The sequence below is a fragment of the Anguilla rostrata genome, chromosome 17, assembly GCF_018555375.3.
Source record: "Anguilla rostrata isolate EN2019 chromosome 17, ASM1855537v3, whole genome shotgun sequence".
Classification (NCBI taxonomy): Eukaryota; Metazoa; Chordata; class Actinopteri; order Anguilliformes; family Anguillidae; genus Anguilla; species Anguilla rostrata.
In genome coordinates, this window is record NC_057949.1 from 18,233,928 (window position 1) to 18,258,176 (window position 24,249).

Consider the following 24,249-nt stretch of genomic DNA (forward strand, 5'->3'; position numbering starts at 1 on the left):
ATCCGGTCCAAGTAATTGTTGGGAGAAATTTACCAGTAGTTTCTAATGAATTCACGTGTCTGTGACTCAATCAAGTACTCAGAGGTGAGTGGGCGGGGTTGAAGACAGAGGAGACTTCTCTAATTGTAAACCCAGGCTAAAAAATCCTGCATACTATGCCTTTAACTGACCAAGATCAGGTCATTTCATCTGACAACGGGCAGCAAATATTCAGAGTTAACAGCACAATATCTTGACAGATTTAAAGTGTAAAGAATGAAGACACAATAAAACAATTTAAAAAATCGGGTATCATGGTGTATATTTACAGATCAACAATTGGAAACTCCTAGTTACACTGGAAATAGGATGAGGGGAAGGGGTGACAGAGTTCAAGGGTCATGCCCAGAGTAAAATTTCGACAGGAAGTCTGTTGGGCGAGGGGTCTCAGTCTCATGGAAGTACCGCATGATATGAGTCTTCTGCTTCCAAATATGTATGGTCTCCTGCAGGTCCATCTTACCCTGATGGAAGTCAGATGTAGGTCAAAAATATTGACATAGCAGATGACTTGCAAAGGTATAAACCCCATTACATTCATATACAAACAACCGGAATAAATCACTTGTGTGTGTTGTAACTAGTTGATAAAAAAAACTAATTTTTTTAATCTTCAAATGCTACTAATAATAATAATAATGAAGTCGTATAACTGAAGAGGCAATTTACCTTGATGACAAGCATGTCAATAACTCTGGGATCAGTGATGTGTCGATTCTTGTTAAACATCTCTCTCACTTTGTCTCTGCCCTGCTTAACCGTAATGTCCAGCTGGTATAATGAAACTACAAATGAGATGCACAAGATTAGGTCAGAGATGGGCAAGAAGGGTCACATCTGTTTCTGCATTTCAGTCCAAATGCTGCTCTTAATTAACCCGATCATTAATATGATCAGACATTCTAGGAACATTCTGTGATATGAACAGCAGTTGATTAATGCCATTTTGCCTGTATACTTGTAGTGTAGTGTTTTATTGCAGTCTAATCTGGGAGTGAACCGGTTTTTCTATACAACTACTTAGCTGACTGAGCCAGGGCAACTGTTGGGAGCAAAAACCTGCATAGACACAGGCCCTCTTGGAATTGATTTAGGTGAACAGCTACATTCTTCACAGAATTAAACAGCACATAGTTGCACTGGGTACTATTTGTTCATAAGGGATTCCATTCAAAATCCAAGAAGGGGAGGGATTATCACAATGGATATTGTACAGAAGTTCAAAGTATAGAACTTGAATTAAGCAAATAGGTGATTAGGTCTTAAGCAATTGAAGAATGAAAGATGTACCTTACATCAAACGGACACTAAGACGTTACTGCCCAGACCTGTTGATTTCTAGTAAAACTAACGTCGAAAATAACGTCAAAGTAGCTACCTTGCTAGCTGGCCAAAATAAAATATCTACAGATAATTTAGTAAGTTATCTTGACATAACTTGTCTTTATCAATGCACAAAAGGCTAGGCCAAGACACATTGCAAATTACACAGCTGCTCACCCTCAGCAAGCAAGATAAGCCCGGCCACTTAGATTGCTAGCGTTACAGGCTTAATCGTAGTGAGGCAATTATGAAGCAAAAACCCCAGCGACTCTAATATAAAACATTAATGATCAAACTAACAATTCCGCTACAAGACCCAAAGGAAGAGTTAACAAAACCACCTAGCTGGCATGTAGACTAGGGGCAATATACACTAGCTAACGTTAGCTCTGCGACCTTGACGTCTAGTTTTGGCTTGGCCGTGTTCAAATGACCACGGAAGATATCTTTACCTGTGTTTGGCACTTCTCGGTACCAGGCCCTGTAGAGCTCCCGAACACGTCGCTTGGCCTCATCCAGGTCTCGACTGAAAATTGGTTTAACGACTCGGACAGCGCCAGCTGCACCGCGGGTTGCCGCAGTAGTCGCCATGTTTGTTGCTGCGTTCTCTACCCTGTCGGCCTTTGCGCATGCTCAGTTCCCATAGCAAGCCGGAAATGAAAAACAGATGGTTACAGACCACAGGACTCCATACACTCAATGGGCCAAACTTTATAATGAACCATCAACTTAAAAGTTCACCTGGTATTATATTTCATCTCTATAGAGGGAAAGAAAGCGCAGTCATCTATGGTTTACTTTTTTATTTTGTTAGATGTTATGTATAGTACTTTGTGTCATGCATGGAATGTGACATCATGAATATGTATTGCAAAAATACATTATTCCTTACCTGTAAGCAAAGAATAGCATTTTCTCACATTTAACCATTTGGGATGTCAAGAAGACCAAATCTTATATATGTGCATAGATGACACTTGATTTAACCAGATATGACAACAAATCTATGCAAAACATAAAGCCTCACGTACCTTTTTTTTGTTTTTGTATGACTGGATCTTAGACTTATAATTGGGTAATGTATAAAGTAAAGCTGCTAGTCATATAGAGTCTTTGATACCTTGTGTCCACAATTGGTCTACATTTAAGTGATAAACTATATTTTATACATGCAATTATTCTGCTGACCAATTAAATATACCCTGGTTTAGGCCAGGGTAAACTGTAAAGTGTTTAGTAAAGCCTTTTTAAAATGCATTATATAAATAACGTGTGTTTGATATCGCTATTGGGTGAATAACCAATATTATAAGTGTCATGTTACCTGTCATATCTATGCAATTACACAATTAGTGATTGATTATTCCTGTAGTCTTATCTACTTTATTTATATATTTTAATACAAAAGTATTGGGACAGTGCCACAATTTTTGTTGTTTTGGCTCTGTACTCCAGGACATTTGATTTGAAATAAAGCACTGAATATGAGGATAAAGTGCAGAGTCAGCTTTGAGTCAGCATCCATACTGCGTATTCCGTATAGGAGTTATAGCCCCTTTTATACATAGTGCCCCCATTTTATGTGCACTCGCATTACCTTTACATGATGTAAACCAAATGCTCGTACATACATTTTACTCATTATAAAAACTCATAAATTGCATATTGTTGGGTACTTAAAATCAGTGGTGCAAGTGTTATGTTTCATCAAATGTAACAGTTCGCAAAGCTACAACCTTCACTTTTTTGGGCACTGGGCTGTTGTGAAGTGAAATGCAGAGAACCTAAGGTGACATGGATCAAGTAAGGTCTACACTATTTTCAAGGGTGTAGTTAAAATTGAAAAAAAAAAAAACAATTTAATTGTAAATACCACCAAATACCATGTTGTGGCAACTGGCCTTTTCAAAAATACAACAGACATTTAACCTTTATTTTATTGATTGTAAAATGACAGTACTTTACATATAGACATGTGTACTTTAAATATGTGGGAAAAAACACATTCTGTCCATTTTTTTAGAAAGACAGATATCCAGTTGATCACCTCCTCATAGCTCTTCACACATCACATAAAAACATTGGCTCATTGAAGCAACACCAGGTCATTGTGGCGCATTCATACACTCACTCACACTCAGATCCAGCTGGTCTGACACACGTCAAATATTATGCCTCCATCTCCTCTTCAGTTTTAAATGGAAGGGGTCAGCGGTGAACAGTACAAATGGTCATTTCAACCGTCCTGACGGATCATAGCTGAGCAATGTAAGAAAGCTGCGGTGCAACTCTGTAGACTGTCAGGCACAGAATGAGATAAGCAGTGTAGCTCTTCCTCCCCCCAGCGTCTGTGTCCGCTTTAGGTTCTCTGATTCTCCCAGTGACTGGCGTTTCATGAGGAACAGCATTTATCCATATGTCCCACTTATTTCAGCATTAAGTGCACAGCTGTAAAACATTCTTCCTCCGTGGCTCTACTTAAGACTCAGACAACCCGTCTCTCATTTTCAAAACTTTTACATTTGCAAAAAGTTAAAAAAAAAAAAAAAAAAAAAGTAATCAAAAAATAAAACGTGAAGATAATCTATGATTTGCTGACCAAAATCATGATTATCTCACCCCACTAACCTAACATAAACCATGGCTACTGAATTAAACAGACAATAAAGCCTTTGTCATGTAGGTTTGATAGTTCACGGAATGGTATAATAAATCTGATCTGTGTCAGGTGAATTGGACATGCAAATGGTTTCATCAGACAGGCAACAAAAAATAAAAACTAAAAATCCAAAACGTACTGTATTGCACTGCACCTAGACACACTCTCCACGGGACAGACACAATGATTCCATAAAAAAGTATTTCTTAAAAATAACCCCATCCCCCCAGACACACACTCGCTCACACACTCAATAAAAAACCCAAAGATAAAAAAGTGCAGATTCATATTTGGGCGACCCAGTGTATGTAACTGATCAGCCAGTCTTCACTGCTCATTGGCTGATTGATTGAAAGCTAAGGCACTATCTGCATCTTCCACAGCACTGGAAGGCTTTTTCGTTCCTTAGGGACCATCTCTTCATTGCCCTGGTTACTAACAGAAACCAAAACGAGAGAGAAAAATCATTATTACTAAGAGCACATGAGATTAACAGTATGGTGTTCTCTGAGAGCGAGTCTATAAAATCTCTATGAGAGATGTCCTCTTTGAGAGTTCTCTGAATACGTGGAAAGTTTTGTTTTTTTTTCTACGGCATTCTGTGCTTAAAATTTCACACTCCACACTGAGTATATAAAGCAGCTCTTATTGGTCCAACATGTCAATCATGTTAACAGGGTTTAGCTTTATTGTAAACAGCCACTTCATGACAATTGGTTCTGGAGAGCTTTGAAACACAGAAATCATTTCATTCCCAGAACTCAACTCTAAGATAATTATGTGAAGGATATCAGCAGTAGACCTCCTCTACTGTATCTGCATGAGTGCCAGTATGCCAGTATTGAGTACCTGTGTGAGTCTCAGTGCTCCAATATTGAGTACCTGTGTGAATTTCGGTGCTCCAGCATTGAGTACCTGTGTGAGACTCCGTACTCCAGCATTGAGTAGCTGTGCTCCAGTATTGCGTACATGTGTGTCTCAGTGCTTTAGTAAAGTACCTGTGTGAGTCTCAGTGCTTTAGTAGAGTACCTGTGTGAGTCTCAGTGCTTTAGTAGAGTACCTGTGTGAGTTTCAGTGCTTCAGTATTGAGTACCTGTGTGAGTCTCAGTGCTCCAGGCTGTTCCCAAACAGTTCTCTCTCATGCAGTGCAGCTAATGCAAGCTTCAGATGGTCCTTCAGGGCCTCTATCTCCTGCTCGCTGCGGCTCTTGATCAGGTTCATCTCTGCGTACACCTCCTTGTAGCGGTCACAGGCTGTCTGCTTCTCCTGGTCCAGCCACATAGGGAGCCAGAGACATTCAGAGTGAGAGAAATCCCAGATTCCCAGCAAAACAACAAGAGACAGAACAGACTTCATCAAACCACCAACAAGCTACTTAGCATATCCTTTTGCAATTTAAGGCACGACACGCATGAGCATACGAATGCACACAGTGAATGACTACCATGTGTAGAGACTGCAGTTCGTTCCTGAGGCAGGTGATCTCCCTGTACAGGTACTGCGCCTCCTTCTCCTTCACTCGCAACAGCACCTGCAAGACAAATGAGATCAACACCGGATCGCCAATGCCATTAGAGCATCAGAGAACGATGGAACAGCCAATGAGATTACAGCATTGGAGAACAATGGTACAGAGATAATCTTAAGAACTAGCCACACAATAAGAGCAATAAGAAGTCACGTGAGGCTTCCTTGACCCTGAGTGGGTGGAGCTTTCCCTGAGCCATGAATGACTCACTGACTTTGAACAATCATAGTGTTATGCTATGACGAAACAGAGCCAACGTCCGACAGCACCTGCCAGCTCCACCCTTTACAGAGATCAGGATACCTTCTGGTCCTATTTGTTTATCAAATGACTTTGACCATTTGGACACCAAAGTACCTGTGACCAACCACCAGATGTCACTGTGCAGCATAATGCACTAATGTGGATCCCATTGAGGCCTCACCAAATCCTCAACTATGTGGGATTTACAGTGAGGTGCGGTATTCACCAGCCAGGGTGCATTCAACATCCAATAAAAAAGTACAAAGCAATCAAAAGAAAACACAAAACAAAAAAAGGTGAACACTTGTTTTATTAACAATTACCAGACTGTGATGTCATTTAAATTATGTGCTTCAATAAATCATAATTAATTAATCCCATAGAGAAATAAAGACCCTTACGCTATAAATGTAATTGCCTTCCTAAATCTATTTAAATAAATAAAAAACAACAGCCCTCTAAGGCCTATGTTTCTGCATGCTCAAAGTCTCTTTCATCATTAACTCTCCCACTCACCTCTAGTTCACAGGAGTTTCGCTCACAGTTGTCTGGGGAGATGACCTCTGACCCCTGACCTTTGGTGCGCATGTGGCTGATCTCCTCCATCAGACTGGACTGTAGCTCCTATGGGACAGAGAGGGGAGGGGGGAGAGTGAGCCGCACGCACTGAGACACTCACTCACAGCTGCTACAGACAGAAATAGTGACAAAGGAAGTGACAGGAAGTGAACTGACAATGCAATCCGCTCAGAGTGAGAACGATAGGGGTTCCGAACAGGGCAATGCAAAAACACCTACAATAATATTGGCTCTACTGCATTTGCCAATTGCTCTTGTAACTGAATTATAAACTGCCACTGTGTACATCTGTCATTTTTACTGGAGCGATTGCAGAAAGCACCTGGCTTTACAACAGTGCCCCAGCGGCGACTTGAACCAATGACCCTCAGGTTGGGAATTCACAGCCCAGGTTGCTACACAGTATTCTGTACGTGTGCAAATTCCACACCCCCCCCCTTTTCTCCGCTCTCCTCCACCTGGTTCTCCTTCCTCAGCTGCTCCATCTCTCTCTCCCTGCGGCTGATCTCCCTCTCTCTTTCCCCGCTGCTCTGCTCAGCCCTGTTCAGCTGCAGGCACTTCTGGGAGTATCTCTCTGACAGGCTGTCCAGCTCCCTCCGTAGGTCCCGCATCTCTGACCTGAGGGGACAAGAGAATGAGAGTGTGTGAGTGTGTGTGTGAGCGTGAGTGTGTGTATAGTGTGTGTGTAAGTGTGTGTATGTTTGTGTGCGTGCATGTGAGAGAGAAAGTGTACATATGCACTTTTAGCATTACGCAATCTCATACGCACTGATTTTATAATAATCTTTTAAGAGGAGGAGTGACTATAAACACAAACAGGCTGTCCGTCACACATCAAACAGATGCTGCCTGCAGTGGAAACAGAGGTGCACAAACACAATGTGGGCGAGTACAGGTCCCATTCTAAAACAGCCTCAGGGACAACAGCAGCTGAGCAGCATGCAAGACTCCCATCAGCTGAGATCCAAACCAAGCCAGCTACAACAGGGAGATGGGCTTAGTGCCATTTAAGAGATAGTGTTGCAGCTCCTGCTTACCTCCCATATACCGTACAGCACGTGCATACACTGTGTAACACTGTCTGTTCACTGGTGCATGTGCACACACTGCGCAGTGCTGTCTGTTCAATGATGCATGCGCATGCACTGTGCAGTACTGGCTGTTCACTGGTGCATGTGCATACACTGTGTAGTACTGGCTGTTCACTGGTGCATATGCATGTGCATGGACTGTGCAGTACTGGCTGTTCACTGGTGCATATGCATGTGCATGCATTGTGCAGTACTGGCTGTTCACTGGTGCATGTGCATACACTGTGCAGTGCTGTATGTTCACTGGTGCCATCCATGAAAGACCCGTTTTTACTGCCTTGTATGAAATATGGCACAGTTCCTTCAGCCAAGCGCAAACATGTCAGATTTGCCACAGTCCTGAATTATCTGGGCAAACTGACAGAACCGTGATCCGTGGCTAAACAAGTCTGCATTCCCGAGGTGCCTTGCAAGCATGCCCACACAGCCAGTGCAGTATGAGAGTGCATACGTGATTATATGAGTGCATACTTGGCAGAATGATTATGAGTGCATACTTGGCAGAAAGATTACAAGTGCGTACTCGGCAGAATGTACATGGACTTTGAAAAATGTGTTGAACGGTTTGCATGTAGCAGGGTATGATGCAGAACAGTTTGCTACAGTGAAGCTGGGTGGCATTTCAATGAGCTTAACTGAGGAGAAGGGTGCGGGAGTACAACAGAGTATATTTGGGAGCAATTACTCTGTTACTGTGCCACGTTCTACAATAGAGCCATAACTGAGAGGCATGAGGGAGGGGGAGAGGGAAACGAAGAGACAGGGAGAAACAACGAGTGATGAGGAGAACGCAAGAGATGGACAGAAGGTGGGAATGCGAGAGACATTGAAAAATAGAGATGGAGAGACAGGGAGAGGGGAAGATGTAGAGAGAAAGATGGAGAGAGAGAGCAAAAAGACATGGAGAGACAGCAAGAAATGACAGGGTGGGGGGTAGAGAAACATGGATAGAGGGAGAGAGTAGCGATCCTGCTGAAGAATAGAATCGTGTTTTTTTTCCACACCTCTCTACGCAGGCATACAGGGAGCTGCACAGGCATATAGAGAGCTGCGCAGGCATACGGAGAGCTGCGCAGGCATATAGAGAGCTGCACAGGCATACGGAGAGCTGCGCAGGCATACGGAGAGCTGCGCAGGCATATAGAGAGCTGCGCAGGCATACAGAGAGCTGCGCAGGCATACGGAGAGCTGCGCAGGCATATAGAAAGCTGCGCAGAACAGGGGGACTCACTGATGCTGTGCGTGCAGAGTCTCAGTATCACCACCTCCTCCGCACAGCCTCCTGACCCTCTCCACCTCCCTCTGCTGCTCCTCCCTGTGCGCCTTCTTCAGCACCTCCATCGCTACGGAAACAGACAGAGAATTACTCAGCATCATTCAGTTAGGTATACACACTGTCTCAACATCAGATATATTAAAGATATATTAAAACTGGACAGGGTGAGAACCACTCACACATTGACTGAATATCACAAGCCCAAAGAGAGTTTAAAACGGGCAGACACACAGAACATCACCTAGTATCGTTCAGTATGTACATGGACTTAGACCTATACGGACTGAACACCAGTATGTTTATAATTACTGGCTTAATCAAAAAAGATGTTTGAGTGTACGAAGAACTGGTCACACTGACAGATGGACAAAGGTACAGATATAGGGACAGAGGCATAGGTGCGAAGAGGGACAGATGCACAGGTGGACAGAGGGAGGGAGAGACACTCAGGGGGACAGGAGGGCAGAGGGACAGACACACGGAGACAGGAGGACAGAGGGACAGACGCAGAGACAGGAGGACAGAGGGACAGACGCACAGAAGGATCGAAGGACAGACACACGGACAGACAGGAAGACAGAGGGACAGAGGCAGACAGACAGGAGGACAGACATAACAGACAGACAGGAGGACAGAGGGACAGACAGAATGGACAGACAGGAGGACAGAGGGACAGACGCACAGACAGGAGGACAGACGGACAGACAGAACAGACAGACAGGAGGACAGAGGGACAGAGCGTGCAGACCTTGTGCAGTGGCCTGAGTCTCCTCCCACAGCAGCCTGTCTCTGTCCCTCTCCAACTTCCTGGTTTCGCGCTCGTGCTGTTTCTGCATCTCCTCCAGCGCCTGCGTGTGGGCCTTCTCCATCGCGGCCAGACTGCGGCCGCACGGCGCCTCCAGCCCACACCCTCCCCCGCCCCTCCCCCCCGCCCCCCCTCCCCCGCTCCTCAACCTCTCCAGCTGCTGCTTCAGAGACGCCACCTGAAGAAGGGAAACCGGGAGAACGCTAAAGAACGCCACACACCGCGTGCACACGCACACCACACACACCACACACACAGCAAAGCGAAGCAGGCATGCACTCAGTGACCATGCCGACAGCGTTTCCTCTGCAATGAAAATCAACGCCCTGAGACAGGAACCAAAATGCATCCAATTTGCATAACAACTGAATGCTGATGTTCACAGATCAGCTGAGGGAATTCAGAAAGAGTTCTTTTAGATCTGCTTTTGAGCGCTCATGCACTGTGACCAATTATTGGAAAGTACGGTTCCAACCTCAGGGGCAGAGGAACCGTCTCTGTCCTGGAGACTGAGACTGTAACGACAGGTAAGCAACAGAACTTTAATTACAGGCAGGGGTGAGCAATATATTATCCGAAAACTATGACACATTTTTGTGTATATGACTACCACCCCATATTAAAATGATTACTGGCAGGATATCATGATATAAATTAATATATAGCACTATAGAGCTGCAAGTATAATAAAATGATTATCTTCATATTGCTCACCACTCTGAACAGTAACAAAGCTCAGCAGCAACAAAATGTATATAATCTATATCATTTTGTTCATTTGCTCTTGTGCAAATTGAAAATCAGCTCCACTCACTACCTCCCTCTGCAGCGCCTCGTTGGCTTGATGGCCAGTACGAGAGCCAATCAGTGGCAGCGATCTCATCTCCTTTAAGGGCAGCTTCTCAAACTCCGCCCACTTCTTCTCAATCTCCTCCTCGATTCGCAGCTTCTGGTTAGAGCCAGAGCCCGCCTCCTTCCTGTGCAACAGGGCCTCCCATTGGCTGTGGCCCGTCTCCCTGCCGGTGACCTGCTCTGGCCCCTCCCTCTGATTGGCGGCTGGTGGGGGAGAGGCTGTTGGCACGGGAGCCAGTTCTACGTAGTCAAATCGGTGCGGTGTGGCTGCAGAGGTGGTGACCTCTGAACTGGGGTCACAGTGGGGTTGCCGGGTTGATGACCAGCGAGACGAAAGTGGGCGGGACAGGCAGTGGGAATTCTCCTTATCACTACTGCTGTCAGGCAACCTGAGAAAGAGAGAGGCGTACAAAGCCTATCAGCACTGACTCACTGTGCAAGCAGCAGAGGCCGGTGCCTGCATTACTGCTACTGCAGAGTGCAGGTCTGTGGTGTGCTGAAGTGTGTGTACAGTATCCACACTACAGTATCCACACTGCAGTCACAGTATCCACACTACAGTATCCACACTGCAGTCACAGTATCCACACTGCAGTCACAGGGCTGCGGTTCTCATCACTCACTGTGTGAGGTCAGGGGAACTGCTGGGCCGAATGCTCTTCCTCAGAACCTCAATCCAGTTCCTCCTGATGCCCGCCGTCATGGCCGACAGCGTGAACACCGCCTCCCGAGTCTGGAGTGGATAAGAGATCGCCATAATTAACACACTGCTTACCGCGAAACGCCACAGAACTCTGCATTACTGAGGAAGAGAAAGGCTAACGCACACAGAACCAAAACAAGTCCCACCATGCAAAGGCAGAGAGCGGCCCACGCCTACTTCATGTAAAGACAGAGCCGCTGGAACTCACTCACCTGTATCTGGAAGCCGTAGTTCTTCTCCACATCAAACTCGGACACCTTCACGCAGGATTTCAGGTCGATCTCTCCGTCAAGGTCATCTTTCTGTCAAGCGGAGAGACAAAGGAGTGACACGGGACAGGCTGTTAGGGTACAACACAAACCAAGTTTGGTTTGTACCCAGTACCTGAGATAGGAATTCAGAAGAAATGAAAACTGAAAACTAGAAGCTTCACAACATTCAATAAATGCCAATAAGCCCTTTATCTTTGGCTGGTAAACTCAGGTTTCCTCAGCTACGCATCGCTGTTGACCCTGGCATCATCAAGCCAATTAGCAGTTGATAGCACTGTGCTGTACCAGAAACAAACCGCCGTGTGCAAACGCTCACCTCCTCCGCCCCGGAATCTCTGTAGTACCTCAGCCCGGCCTCTGTCAGCACAAACCAGTGCTTCTTCCACTGCAGACACACACAGGACACACATGCCAGTCAGCCCACTCCAGTTTCACAACACCGCCTATTCACCGGCCTGTAATTACGGCACGCTATTTTCACACATCTCCAAATTCACTGAGACGCATGCGATCCATTGAGAGCCAGAACACCGAGCCGGATAATGTACCAGATAATGAAAGGTTGTCATGCCATAATTTTAAGATTACGGTACGTGTTGTTTGGGGTTTTTTTGAAAAATTGTTTAATGCACCGCACCAAAGGAAAAATGCAGCCACAAATTTATATTCACAACCAGAACCCGCCAGTTAAACCGCTAAATCCGCCAGTTAAACCACTAAACCCCTTCTGTCATTCAAGAGCGCACACACCTGGAAATTGAAACTATCACTTCAAACACATGCACGCACGCGCGCACACGCACACACACACAACATTAAAAACGTGTTTTTAGATTCATTTAAGTTTATAACTGTGAATGGAAGGTGAGAAACAGTTCAAATGGCACAGATAAAAATAGATAAATAAATAAATTTACCTCTCCATTCTCGTCCAGTTTTGACATCCATCCCTTCTTGAAGTTAAGGAGGTCAGGCTGTTAATGAAGGGGAAATGGCTATTTCAATGACTCTAACCATATTCAAATGACACAACTGACAGGGTGTCAAACCCAGACGTCAGAATAAAGAGAACCAGTAAAAAAAAAAAGACCACACAAAGTTGCTCTCACTTTTTTAATGTACTGGTTTGCACTCAAGTTCAAAGTGAAAACCTAAAAAAACTATTGTGCTTATCATGATGTACAGCTGATACCGTTTCTTCTGCAGTAAGCAATATTCTGCTCCACAGCACTTCTAAGCATCACCTCGCCAGCACAATACAAGCCAGACCAAATGAGCACTGGGCACTATGATAAATAGCTCAGTGTGCGCATCTGGACTGTTAGTCACCTCAATTTACAAGGGCACTTGTTGATTTAACTGTCCGAGTGTGCATATGGTGTGTGTGTGTGTGTGTGTGTGTGTGTCAGTCTGTCTGTGCATTTGGTATTCATGTGTGTGTGTGCATATGGTGCATTTGTGAGAGTGTGTGTGTGTGCGTAATTGTGTGAGTGTGTGCGTGCATGTACATGCAGATGCCTGCGTATAAGTTGTCATGAGAGGAGATGTGTGGAGTGAGATAATTTAGTGAAGTGTGAAAAGCAACAGGAAACACCAAAGACATCTTAGAAGGCAGAGTGAGCGACAGCGAGAGAGAAAGAAAAGATGGAAGAGACAAAGAAACATGCACAGTGGTTAGTCAGGGGAACAGAGCATATTACAGATACACTGATAACCAGGCAGAGGAGAGAGATCCACACAGCTTTGCCTGCACAGTGAGAGAGGAGACATGACGACACAAAACCTGTTTGGCATTACAGTAATGGGAAGGGTTAACACACTAACGCTGTACTTTGCAATACACAGTATTGCTACCTAACAGAAAGAGATACCAGGACAGGGAAAAAAGCAGAGGGCGGAAATGGAACTTCGTTCTTAACCAACATGATTGTCGTCTAAAAGTCAACATTATTGTTGTCTAAGATCGACTGACCTTTCTTATGTACATCCCTTATCTCGATCTCTACCATTCCCCCTCTATCTGACAGCGCTCTACATGCTGAGGGTGAAAGGTAAGATCAGGATAGCCTGAAACATGAGCTTGCAGTGTACTGGTATTTCGGGATATTTTGAAACAAGCCATGAAGAAGCTGCCACATTTGAAATGATTTGACAGTTGCCTAAGAAAACTAGTTCTATATTTTTACGTTCTGACATCTAAATTATCACCATCCTGTGTCGTCAGATACACTTTGTTTTTTCAAAAAGAAAAATCGGTGTCCCAATGCCTGCAGGTTTAAAATCCTGCTCTTCTAGAGATGATAAAAGAATGCTGTGCCAGCAGGCACGAAGCAGGGCAACGGAGGATAAAAAGAGAGATAGAAAAATGGAGGGGGTCAAAGAAATATGATGAAAATGAAACCGCAGATGTTTATGTCACATCTGCACGTGCTTTACATTTTCAGTACAAGCAAACATCAAAACAGCAGCATTTGAAAGCAGGTCGACATGCAAACACACACACTCCGCTGTGAAGGATGAATGCATTCTTTCTATCGGCCCCAACATTACTGAAATCCAAAGCAGCGGTTTCAAATTATCCTTTGAAAAAATTATGATGCAAACTTGTATCTATATGTCAATGTACTGTAATGCGTAAATAAAACAGGCGGTTAATCTTGGAACAACATTTATGGAAAGTTAGCTAGGTGACGATAAAACGTTATAAATAGCTAACGCTATACCATACTTTACAAACCCAAAACAGACTGGTAACTATGTCCTAACTGTTAGCTAGCACCAAAAACCGTGCTGAAAATTACTTGTGAGCCAAAGCATCATAAAAGTGTAGAAGAATGGCATTGCATTAACTAATGTTAGAATAACAATACAACATCCCACACTGACAGTACCCCAACATAAACAAAGCAGGCACACCCACCCATAAACATGCTAACATAGCCAGTGGGGTAAACCTTTTATCTCGAGGACGACTAATCAGAAAAACGTAGATAGCCAGAGCTAGCTAACAAAGTACCGTAGCAGCATAGCCATCGAATGTATCCAAGTTAGCGACCTAGCTATACAAACTAAAAAACAAGCGATAGCTATAACGTTAACATAACCACCTTCTTGACCTGGTTGGATGTTTGTCAACAGCCTCGCGACGCTGATGTTACGAGCATGACTTTTTATTTGAACTTTTCACGCAATATAATCGTTATCTAGTTAGCCACGCTGGCAAACCAAACTAACACAGTTCCTTAACTAGCGCGAGTTAGCTCTCCAACTTAGAAAAAACGTAAGAAAGCTGATCAAAACTTACCGTCATGTTCGTTGAATCCAAAAGACAGATTGTAAAAGATAAGTGTATATATATTAGCTAGCTATAACTTTATTTTGTTCACAAATAAAGATTAGCCAACAGTGACTCAGTAAGTTAGGTTGGATAAGTTAACGTTAAATATAATTTTAGCTCCCAGTTAACATGGAGAGCTCTGGATGGCAGAATAGCAACGCAGCATGTCTACTACCTGGCTAACCAGCTAGTCGAAATTAAAACAGATGCATGTTTTAAAATATTTCAGGATTCTACGATACAGTTCTGGTTTACTCTGTTAAAAGTTAAGATGAACATGCAAAAGCAGATTTTAAAGACAATCGTTGACAAATGAACACTTCTCTTCTACTTCCCACGACTTCAGAAAAGTTAGCAGCACCGCCACCCTCGCGAAAGCGGCTACTTCCTGGGCGGGTCCGCAACCAATCAGCTTTAAGCAAACAATTACAACTGACCAATCAAAGGGCTAGGGTAAGAAAAAGTTGAATGAATTCAACAGCAACCTAAAGCCAGACACTCGGCTACTTGCACTCAGATCAATCCCTTTTGATACCCTACACGGTTATGTGCCATAAAATGTCCTTCACGCTGTAACTTTTTGAGCTGATGGTGCAAAATTCACGCCTGAGTTTGAAGGATTCAGGAAGGATGACTTCACTGCTCCCATTTATTAAACATTTGTCTTTTGTTACAAACATCGTTTTGAAAATATTGGCAGAAATTAACATTGGGATGGAAGCACAGAGACAATAACTGAAATATGCATCTCCAAGAAGTCAAATGATTATTTTAACAATACATCTAGCTGAACGGACCAATCAGGATACTATTTAGGCGGCCCTGGCTCATGCATGCCTACACCAGTGGTATTACTGATAGGCGCTCCTTACAGACGTGACGTGCCCATACAATAAACAACAATACTGAGTCACACAAGCATACGCTAATGATAAGTACAGCTGTCTCAGAGACAGAAACACAGACTGAGAGATTGACAGATGAGAGAGAGGATAAATACTCCATCTCACTGCCCCCAACAACATGCGGTTATAATTTCAAAGGCAAAACGGCAAAATACGTTCTATAAATTCCCTAGCATTAATATTTTAATAAAGCTCTTAAATTTTTTTTTTTTTTTACTGCCATAGCACAGGCTCGGGAAAACTAGCTGACTCACACCTGAGAGTGTTACCCGATGCAGTAAATGAGCACCTGTATGATGTGTTTACAGCAGCACAGTTGCTGTAGAACAATCAGTTGTTGACAGCATTTACAGATGTTATTGTTCTTTTATTCTCACTTATTTCTGAATATTGTTGTTTTTTTTCACATCCTTAATGTAATCTCCTATATAGTACAGGTACCACCCACACTCACACCAGGGCTACTGCAGCTTAAGGTTCTGCATTCTTCCACTGTACTTGACTATAATCATAATAATAATAATGATAATAATAATATATATTGAATAGTGGTTCATTAATGGGAGTATTTTGGTTGGCATCAGGGTCAGATCGGGGTCACATGCCTTTCCAGTGCGTAGTCCATCTGCTGCATCAGTCTGAAGGCTGGAGAAATTACCAGCCGGTCTGTCAGCCAGGTACACCTGTATTCAAACAATATCCCCAACTTTCATCAGATAGCAATAGAACATAAAATGCACTCTCTCGCTCCCCCTCAGACAAGCATACAGACAGACAGACAAGCGCACACACACATTACAAGATTATACATGATAGATAATACAGGTACATTGACACTGATTGAAAAGCAATGAACCAGGTACTGACTGAGACAATGATACAACAAACAGACAGGCCAGTGCTTTGGTGAGTTCAGGAGGATATTCAAGTTGCATTTTCGAGGGTTGATCTCTTTTCCTGCCATGATATCTTCCCCTGTAAAAGAGCCAATGTCTAACTGCAGACGACTGCGCTGTATTTAAGCAATACAGCATGAGAGGCAGCACTGTATTGTGAATACAGGGGTGTTGTTAGGCACAATGCCCCCAGGTCGCTGGATGTGTTCAGCACACCACATTCTCCAAGCAGACCTGCACATAATTCCCATATAGCCGAACACTTTTCCATGATCCAAGCTCTGTTCAGTAAAAGTACCTGCGTGTGCACTGAGGTGGAGGAGTGGCTTCGGGACAGCCTGCCCAGTCCATCCAGCCCATCCCTCGGGTCCCTCTCTCTGTCATTCAATCTCCCTCGCTCGCCAGACTCATCCCGTTCCCAGTAGCTGTGCTTCTCCCGAGAGTGGCTGTCAGAAGCAGGAACATCATGCACGCAAACTCAGAGCAGATTAGGAGGCACAGCCAAACATTTCGAACTGCGCACAAGAGAGATAAAATGGCAGACTGGATATCCTTAATATCATTTCACAATGGCTACACACTCATTTTCTTCAGGAGTTCATTTTCTACTAACCCTTCCTAAGTTGCTCTCGCCTCCACCCTGCTACTTACATAATAACACCCCCCCCCTTACCCCAAACTGAACTCTCTCCTTATGTGCTCTGCCCGTTTACCTGGCTGGTTTATAGCGTTCCTCCCTCTCTGGGCTGCGGCTTTGGGCTCTTCGCAGCTGCCCTGGCCCATCCCGCTGGAATACCGTCTTCACCTTCGGGAGGTCAGCCATCATGGCATACTCCTCCTTGTTGAACCCCACAGCCCCAGACCCTCCGGAGATGTGGCTGGACTCAGACTCAGACAAGGAACTCTGGGATGACGCACGCCTCCTCCTTTGAGGGGAGGGACTCCTGTTGCGACTGGATGATCTTCTGTACTCTGGAGAAGGGCTACGAGCCTCCAGATCTCGTCTACCGTTGGTTCTGCTCCTGCTGCTGCCCCGATTGGTCGACTGACTACTGGATTTCAAGGAGTTGGTGGGGACGTCTGCCCCCTTGTTCCGCCTGGGTGGGGAGGAGCTTCGGGAGGTGGGAGGGCTACGGAGGGAAAGGGTGGAGCCACGCCAGGAGCCAGGTGAAGTGCTTGGGTCTGATCTTGTGTCTTTGTGATTGGCTTTCCTCATGTAGGCAGGGTTGGCGTCAGCTCTACCCTGGCTGCAGGTGTTCTTCACATCAGATGAGTCGGATCTGGCCTCACTATTGGCTGTGTTCCTCAAAAGAGACATGTCATAGCCTTTCCTGGAGGGGGAGGAACTATGAGGGTCAGAGACATGACAATTGGAGGGGGCATTAGTCTCAGCTTTGCACAGAAGGGATTGGCTGGCTGGCTCATATCCTTTCCTGGACGGGGTAGAGCTACGACTATCACAGACACGATTATTGGAAGAGGCTTTAGTCTCAGCTTTGCTCAGAAGGGATTGGTTGGGTGGGTCATAGCCTCTCCTCGGGGGGGAGGAGCAATGACTGTCACAAGCACGATTATTGAAGGAGGCATTAGTCTCAGTTTTACGCAGAAGGGATTGGTTGGGTGGGTCATAACTTTTCCTTGAGGGGGAGGAGCTACGACTATCATGAACACGATTATTGGAGGAGGCATTAGTCTCAGTTTTACGCAGAAGGGATTGGTTGGGTGGGTCATAGCCTCTCCTCGAGGGGGAAGAGCTACGACTGTCATGACCACGATAATTGGAGGAGGCATTAGTCTCAGTTTTGCGCAAAAGGGATTGACTGGGTGGGTCATGGCCTCTCCTGGAGGGGGAGGAGCTACGACTGTCATGGACACGATTATTGGAGGAGGCATTAGTCTCAGTTTTATGCAGAAGGGATTGGTTGGGTGGGTCATAGCTTCTCCTCGAGGGGGAGGAGCTACGACTGTCACGACTACGATAATTGGAAGAGGTATTAGTCTCAACTTTGCGTAGAAGGGATTGGCTGAGTGGGTCATGGCCTCTCCTGGAGGGGGAGGAGCTACGACTGTCATGGACACGATTATTGGAGGAGGCATTAGTCTCAGTTTTATGCAGAAGGGATTGGTTGGGTGGGTCATAGCCTCTCCTCGAGGGGGAGGAGCTACGACTGTCACGACTATGATAATTGGAACAGGTATTAGTCTCAACTTTGCGTAGAAGGGATTGGCTGGGTGGGTCATGACCTCTCCTGGAGGGGGAGGAGCTACGACTGTCATGGAAACGATTATTGGAGGAGGCACTGGTCTCAGTTTTACGTAGAAGGGATTGGTTGGGTGGGTCATAGCTTCTCCTCGAGGGGGAGGAGCTACGACTGTCAAGACCACGATAATTGGAAGAGGCATTAGTCTCAGTTTTGCGCAGAAGGGATAGGCTGGGTGGGTCATGGCCTCTCCTGGAGGGGGAGGAGCTACGACTGTCATGGACACGATTATTGGAGTAGGCATTAGTCTCAGTTTTACGCTGAAGGGATAGGCTGGGTGGGTCATGGCCTCTCCTGGAGGGGGAGGAGCTACGACTGTCATGGACACGATTATTGGAGGAGGCATTAGTCTCAGTTTTACGCAGAAGGGATTGGCTGGGTGAGTCATAGCCTCTTCTTGAGGGGGAGAAACTACAACTGTCTCGGGAAACACCATTGGAGAAGGTATCTGTCTCAGTTTTGCACAAAAGCGTCTGATTGGGGCCGCCATAGCCATCCCTGACAGGAGAGGCACTGCGCTTATGTCTAATTGACAAGTTTTTTGTATCAGTTAAATTCAGAGAGTTCTTCAGGTGTTCAAATGAGCTGGACTGCACTCTGGAAGCAACCGTGCTCACAGCTGATTTAAGGTTTCTGTGCAAGCCTCCAGAATCCACATCACGTCCATAGGAGTTTTGGGAGGGGCTTCTGGACCTCCGACTGCTCCTCTGGGAAAAGGGCGCAGAGTCAAAGTTCTGCCTGTGGGAGGAGCCTGAGGACTCCGTCCGTCTGAATGGAGAGGTGCTACGAGAGGGAGAGGTGGACTGGGAGAGTGAGGTACCTCCCCTCTGCATAGAACTGGAGCGTCCTGTCTGCTGGTGCTGGGAGAGAGAGTGAGAGGTCGTGTGGCCTTTGGAGTAGGAGTTATCGACACTCCTCCTGTTGGAGGAGCCTAGGGATTCTGCTACTTTAAAAGGGGTGGGGCTGAGGCATCTCTGACCCTGGCGGTAATTGGATTCTGAGTGCAGGGGTGGAGAGGAGCTGATTGGTGGTGGGTCAGGGCTCTGCACGTCTGTGCTCCGCCTCTGAGATGGAACTCCAAGGTCAGGATTCCGGAAGGGAATGGTAGCCTTAGGTTCCGGGCTGCGTGTGCTGGGAAGGGGGCGGCCCGCCTCCGCATGTCGGAAAGGGGGCGACGGACTCTTCTCCCGAGGTGTTCTGATGCCCGATGCCCTCCCCAGAGAAAAGTAGCCACTCTCTCGCTCCCTCTCTTCTTTTGACCCTGAGACAGCAAAAAAGAGGCTGTGACAAACGTGTTTAGCACTGTGTATTGTGCATTCCCACTAACATTTAAAAAACCAGTGTACTGAGGGACTAAGTGAAAGCCTGAGGGAGATTCACAAAGTAAGTATATAATTACTGTTAATGTGTCCTCAATATACCTCATTACCTTTTACTGGAAGTAGGTCTTAACAAGATAAAGAAGACAACCAAAATGACATTGATGATTATGTGTCAGATTATGAAAAAGTGTGATTCTCACCTGTGCAATTCTCCCCTGACTGATTCTCACCTGTGCGATTCTCACCTGAGTGTCTGCTAAAACTCTCCCTGCCCCTGGGCTCGTCCATCCAGGCTCGTGGGTTGGGTCTGTGGGGAGGGGGGTCCAGGCGGGTCATGGTGGGGTGGGACTCTGCATCCTGCAGGTGCAGATAATCCTCCTCTGAGGTAATGGAGCCACTGAGCTCTGGGTAATCACTCTGATCCCGAGTGCTGAGTGAGAGAGAGAGGGAGGGAGAGAGAGAGCAAAGAAGAAAGAGGAGAATGAGTGAGGGCAAGAAATTCACACAACAATAAGGAGAGAGACAAAAAAGAAAGGGAAGTAGAGAAAGAAACAGAGGGAAGGGAGATGACAGGTGAGTAGGGGAAGTGGAAGATGGAGAAAAGGAGTGAGATGACAGCAGCACAGGTAAAGTAGGGAGAGACAAAGTAAAGAAAAAATGGTATTTAGGGAAGGAAATGTAACAGCAGGGCCAAGAAGGAGATAAATATTACAGAAAAAAGAGAAGTATAGATTGATGTGGGAAGGAAGAGGTCAAAAGAAGAACAAAGAAAGCAAAAAAAGTTGTATATGGATACAAATAAAATTTACTCTACAGTCCTGAAAGAGACATTAAAGCAAACCCAACGGTCAGTTAGAAAAGCATGAAAATGGCAGGAGCCACCAAACCACCAAGGCTGAACTTCCCAGAGTGTTCAATGCAGAGACTTTTCCTTATTAAAACGCATGTCATTAATTTTACCTGGTGGTGCTGTCCTCTTCGTCACAAATGTAAAGTGCACAGTCAGGGCTCAGGATGCAGAGAGAGCCGTCTTCATAACCCAGCCGATCCCTGGTGACATCACAGTAGCTGCTCACCACTGACAAGCCGTCAGAATCCTCCTGACAAGTGGAATTTGACACGACCAGCCAATCAGCACAACTACAGAAAATCTGACTGGCCCAAGAGTTTAGTTTAGGATAATTACTATTAAAAATTTTGTTAAATCTGGGTGATTATCAAGCTGCTGATTTTCATTTTAGAAAGAATTGTCTGATCATTTATTGGGATGAAACAATCTGACAAAGGTCTCAACTCACTCCACAGATTCTTATAACATATAGTTATACAATGATTACTGAACAGACAAGGGAGAGCCAGACTGAGCTATCTAAGCAGCAAAATAGTGCATATTGCATTTCAGAGCTTATTAACTTAAAACAGTATCTGACATACAAGAAAGTACTTACTGACAAATAAAGTTGCAGGGGAAAAAATCAAAATACACAGATCACATTAAACTAAACAGCATTTTTATATAACTACACCTGCAAGCAGACATACTTAACATCAGTCAGCACCCAAGGTTCCTCTTTGTAAATCCATTGTTAATCCTTTGATCTGTGTGAAAGACAGACACCGTTTCACCTCTTCTTTCCCTCCCTCACCTTCCCTCCCTCTACCCCTCTTCTCCATCTGTCACACAGGATTAGGGTTACACTACCGTAACACAACCTAGACCGCGGCTCTCCTCATCATTATTTCATTGGCTTTGCCATTCTGTTATGGCCATAATGACCTCACTTCCCAGCCTTATTTAAGGAATTCTTCAGTCGTTCTGTTCCCAACTTCCCCTTTTCTAGTCCGACCAAAACCTCACTGCGACTTGGAGAGCAAAAGCTTCCCCTGCAGTACGCAGTACACACCAGTGTCTGAATATCCGACACATTTCTAATGGTGCCAACATCAGTGCAGCTTTAGGAAGGTAATAACCTATTAGCACAGCTTCAAGTAACATTGGTGCACTCATTAAAATGTTCAACTAATTGGGAGTGAACATGAGTATTAGCATCAAGGCATGATGTCAGAGCACTTGTGGGTGAAAAGCACAGTGTTTTCCAAGTGCTCATGAGGTTCAGGGTAACTCAGGATTCTGCTGCATGCATGCTGTGCCTTCATATTACATTACAGGCTGTTCCCAAAAAGAGCTGCACCTGATCTCTCTTCATTCATTTGTAATGAGATTTCACGCTCTACCTTTTCCCCTCCTCCCTGCACCCTGCTCTCCTCATATTTTTATTTACCTGTATTCTTCTCTATTTATTTAACATTTATTTTCTGGGGAAGAATCCCATTGTAATTTTCAAGGGGGTTCAAGGGCCAGGAAGGATGTCTACATATTATAAACACATGCAACAATCATACTTATTATTACAAGGTTAAATTGCTGTTACTTTAACCTTGTAGGATCTGCCTGTATTCATTGCAGATCTAACATCCTTCCTACTGTAAGAAGCTTTATGAATACTGGTTATTCGCGCTCTCCTTATGTAAGAGACGGAGTAGTATTAATATTCCTTGTTCACATTCTTCTTGAGCATCACTGTACCAAACCCTGCCACAACCACCCATCTGCTTGAGAGAGAGGTGAGCGAGGACTCAGTACCTTGGAATGGGTGGAGCTAAAATGTGCTGTGAGTTGCTTGAGCAGTGGCTTGTTTGAACCAATCATGTTGTCCACAACAAAAACAACAAACTTTGATTGGTTAGCATTGGTTGGTTGGTACCAGTCTACAGATATCCCACAATGGCTCATCTCAGTTTGGAGTTAAAGAAATGTCACCCTTCCCATCAGTACATTTTTACTCATCATCTTCCTCCCTGCATCTTCCTCCCAGTGCCCACTCATCTGTGCCCGCCTCATTTATTCTTAATTCCTCAACACCTGCGTTAAGCTCTGCAGTCCTCTGCTCACCTGTGCAGGTACACCAGAGTGCTGCTTTTTCGTCCGCAGGCAGGAGAAGCAGCGGGAGGGGTCAAAGATGTTGGGCTGGAACTTTTGGCAGCAGACTTCCTCTTCGAGGAGGGGCATGGCTTCTCCGGGCGGGGCACACACGCCCACTCATCACGCTCCGGAACCGCTGAGCAGGAAGGAGCAAAACACGAACCGCGTCACGCCGCGAGCGGTGTCCGATTTCACAAGATCACGCACAAAGGAATCAAATCAAATCTATTTCAAATTTATTTAAATGGTGCATTTCACAAACAACTGTCGTGCTTCACAGACAGCCCTGGCCTAAACCCCCCACAGGAGCAACCCTAAAGCAACCACATGACACAACCACAGCGCACATTACCGATGTGGAATACAGTCAAGAGAAAAAGGACAATCCACGGTCGTGTGTTGAACGCATAAAACCTCTTAAATTTGAATAAACAGACAAACAACAGAACAGAGCACAAGCAGAACAACGCAGCAGGATGTGGTGGAAGATGATGCTGAGCTGCAGTTTCCCAGCAACATTGTGAAACATTTTGTGCCTTTTGTGTGTACTTAATAAAACTACAGCACTGATCACGGTAACGGCAATGCAGCGGCTACTCCTGTGTCCAGATTACTGCCTGTGCAGTAACTCCAGCTCCATGCAGTAAGCTGGACACCAGTGCGCTCACAAGTGCTCAACATTACGACAGCACGGGACTACGCAATGCAGATCATCTGTCCGAGTGAAATTAAATGACACAACATGATAGTGAAACACTACACTGTATTAACAGAACACCTTTAAAACACTGTCTAGCACTGCACGCTAAAAACCGCTATATAAAAAAGTTCCAGATGTCAAATTTCAAAGTGATAAATTACCAGTAATAGTCACACCATAAACATTAAAAAGATGTATACTTTTTTTTTGGAAATGAGGAAACCCTTTCAATCTTCAAAAAGAAATTGAAGTAGTAAAAGTAGAAGATATTTCAACAATACCTCAAATGTGAGTCACCGTCATCTTCCATTTGTCACTTGAGCACTGAAAATAAACTGTCCATCAGACCTGAGACATGGCTCTTCTCAATTCTCATCAAATCCCCCCTGGGGGGGGGGTCCACATAACCTTACAAGGATTTCATTGGTCATTCGAACAATGGTTGAAACTAGGGATCCAGCAACTACCATGTTGG

General features: G+C 45.0%; 2 protein-coding genes across 4 annotated transcripts; both read right to left on the reverse strand.

Annotated features, from left to right (window-relative positions):
- Positions 1 to 284: 284 nt before the first annotated feature.
- ndufa6 (NADH:ubiquinone oxidoreductase subunit A6) lies at positions 285 to 2,013 on the reverse strand. The gene is made up of 3 exons (XM_064315618.1): positions 1,815 to 2,013; positions 709 to 824; positions 285 to 503 (listed from the first exon to the last, which is right to left on the reverse strand). The coding sequence occupies exons 1-3, from the start codon at positions 1,951 to 1,953 to the stop codon at positions 372 to 374; spliced, it is 387 nt and encodes a 128-aa protein (XP_064171688.1). The 5' UTR covers positions 1,954 to 2,013; the 3' UTR covers positions 285 to 371.
- Positions 2,014 to 3,285: 1,272 nt separating this feature from the next.
- LOC135243342 (TRIO and F-actin-binding protein-like) lies at positions 3,286 to 23,210 on the reverse strand. Of its 3 annotated transcripts, XR_010326613.1 has the most exons (19): positions 23,045 to 23,210; positions 21,052 to 21,191; positions 20,337 to 20,521; positions 17,222 to 20,030; positions 16,807 to 16,954; positions 16,218 to 16,295; positions 12,288 to 12,344; positions 11,687 to 11,755; positions 11,311 to 11,400; positions 11,019 to 11,128; positions 10,358 to 10,784; positions 9,487 to 9,721; positions 8,694 to 8,805; positions 6,830 to 6,989; positions 6,309 to 6,416; positions 5,466 to 5,552; positions 5,082 to 5,287; positions 4,871 to 5,019; positions 3,286 to 4,456 (listed from the first exon to the last, which is right to left on the reverse strand). XR_010326613.1 is itself a non-coding variant. In XM_064315093.1 (18 exons), the coding sequence occupies exons 1-17, from the start codon at positions 23,159 to 23,161 to the stop codon at positions 5,126 to 5,128; spliced, it is 5,091 nt and encodes a 1,696-aa protein (XP_064171163.1). In that variant the 5' UTR covers positions 23,162 to 23,210; the 3' UTR covers positions 3,286 to 4,456; positions 5,115 to 5,125. The 3 variants fall into 3 exon arrangements, 2 of the variants coding, with proteins under 2 accessions (XP_064171163.1, XP_064171162.1); XM_064315093.1 differs by lacking the exon at positions 4,871 to 5,019 and having other exon boundaries at positions 5,115 to 5,287; positions 10,361 to 10,784; XM_064315092.1 differs by lacking the exon at positions 4,871 to 5,019 and having other exon boundaries at positions 5,115 to 5,287.
- Positions 23,211 to 24,249: the final 1,039 nt, after the last annotated feature.

Coding starts and splice junctions, on each gene's coding strand:
- ndufa6 (XM_064315618.1), bottom strand. CDS start 1,953: ATGGCGACTACTGCGGCAACCCGCGGTGCAGCTGGCGCTGTCCGAGTC. Junction 825..1,814: donor CCGAGAAGTGCCAAACACAG/GTAAAGATATCT, acceptor TCTCATTTGTAG/TTTCATTATACCAGCTGGAC. Junction 504..708: donor TTGACATGCTTGTCATCAAG/GTAAATTGCCTC, acceptor GACTTCCATCAG/GGTAAGATGGACCTGCAGGA.
- LOC135243342 (XM_064315092.1), bottom strand. CDS start 23,161: ATGCCCCTCCTCGAAGAGGAAGTCTGCTGCCAAAAGTTCCAGCCCAAC. Junction 16,955..17,221: donor GAACGCTATAAACCAGCCAG/GTAAACGGGCAG, acceptor TGCTTCTGACAG/CCACTCTCGGGAGAAGCACA. Junction 6,990..8,693: donor ACTCTGCACGCACAGCATCA/GTGAGTCCCCCT, acceptor TTGTCCCCTCAG/GTCAGAGATGCGGGACCTAC.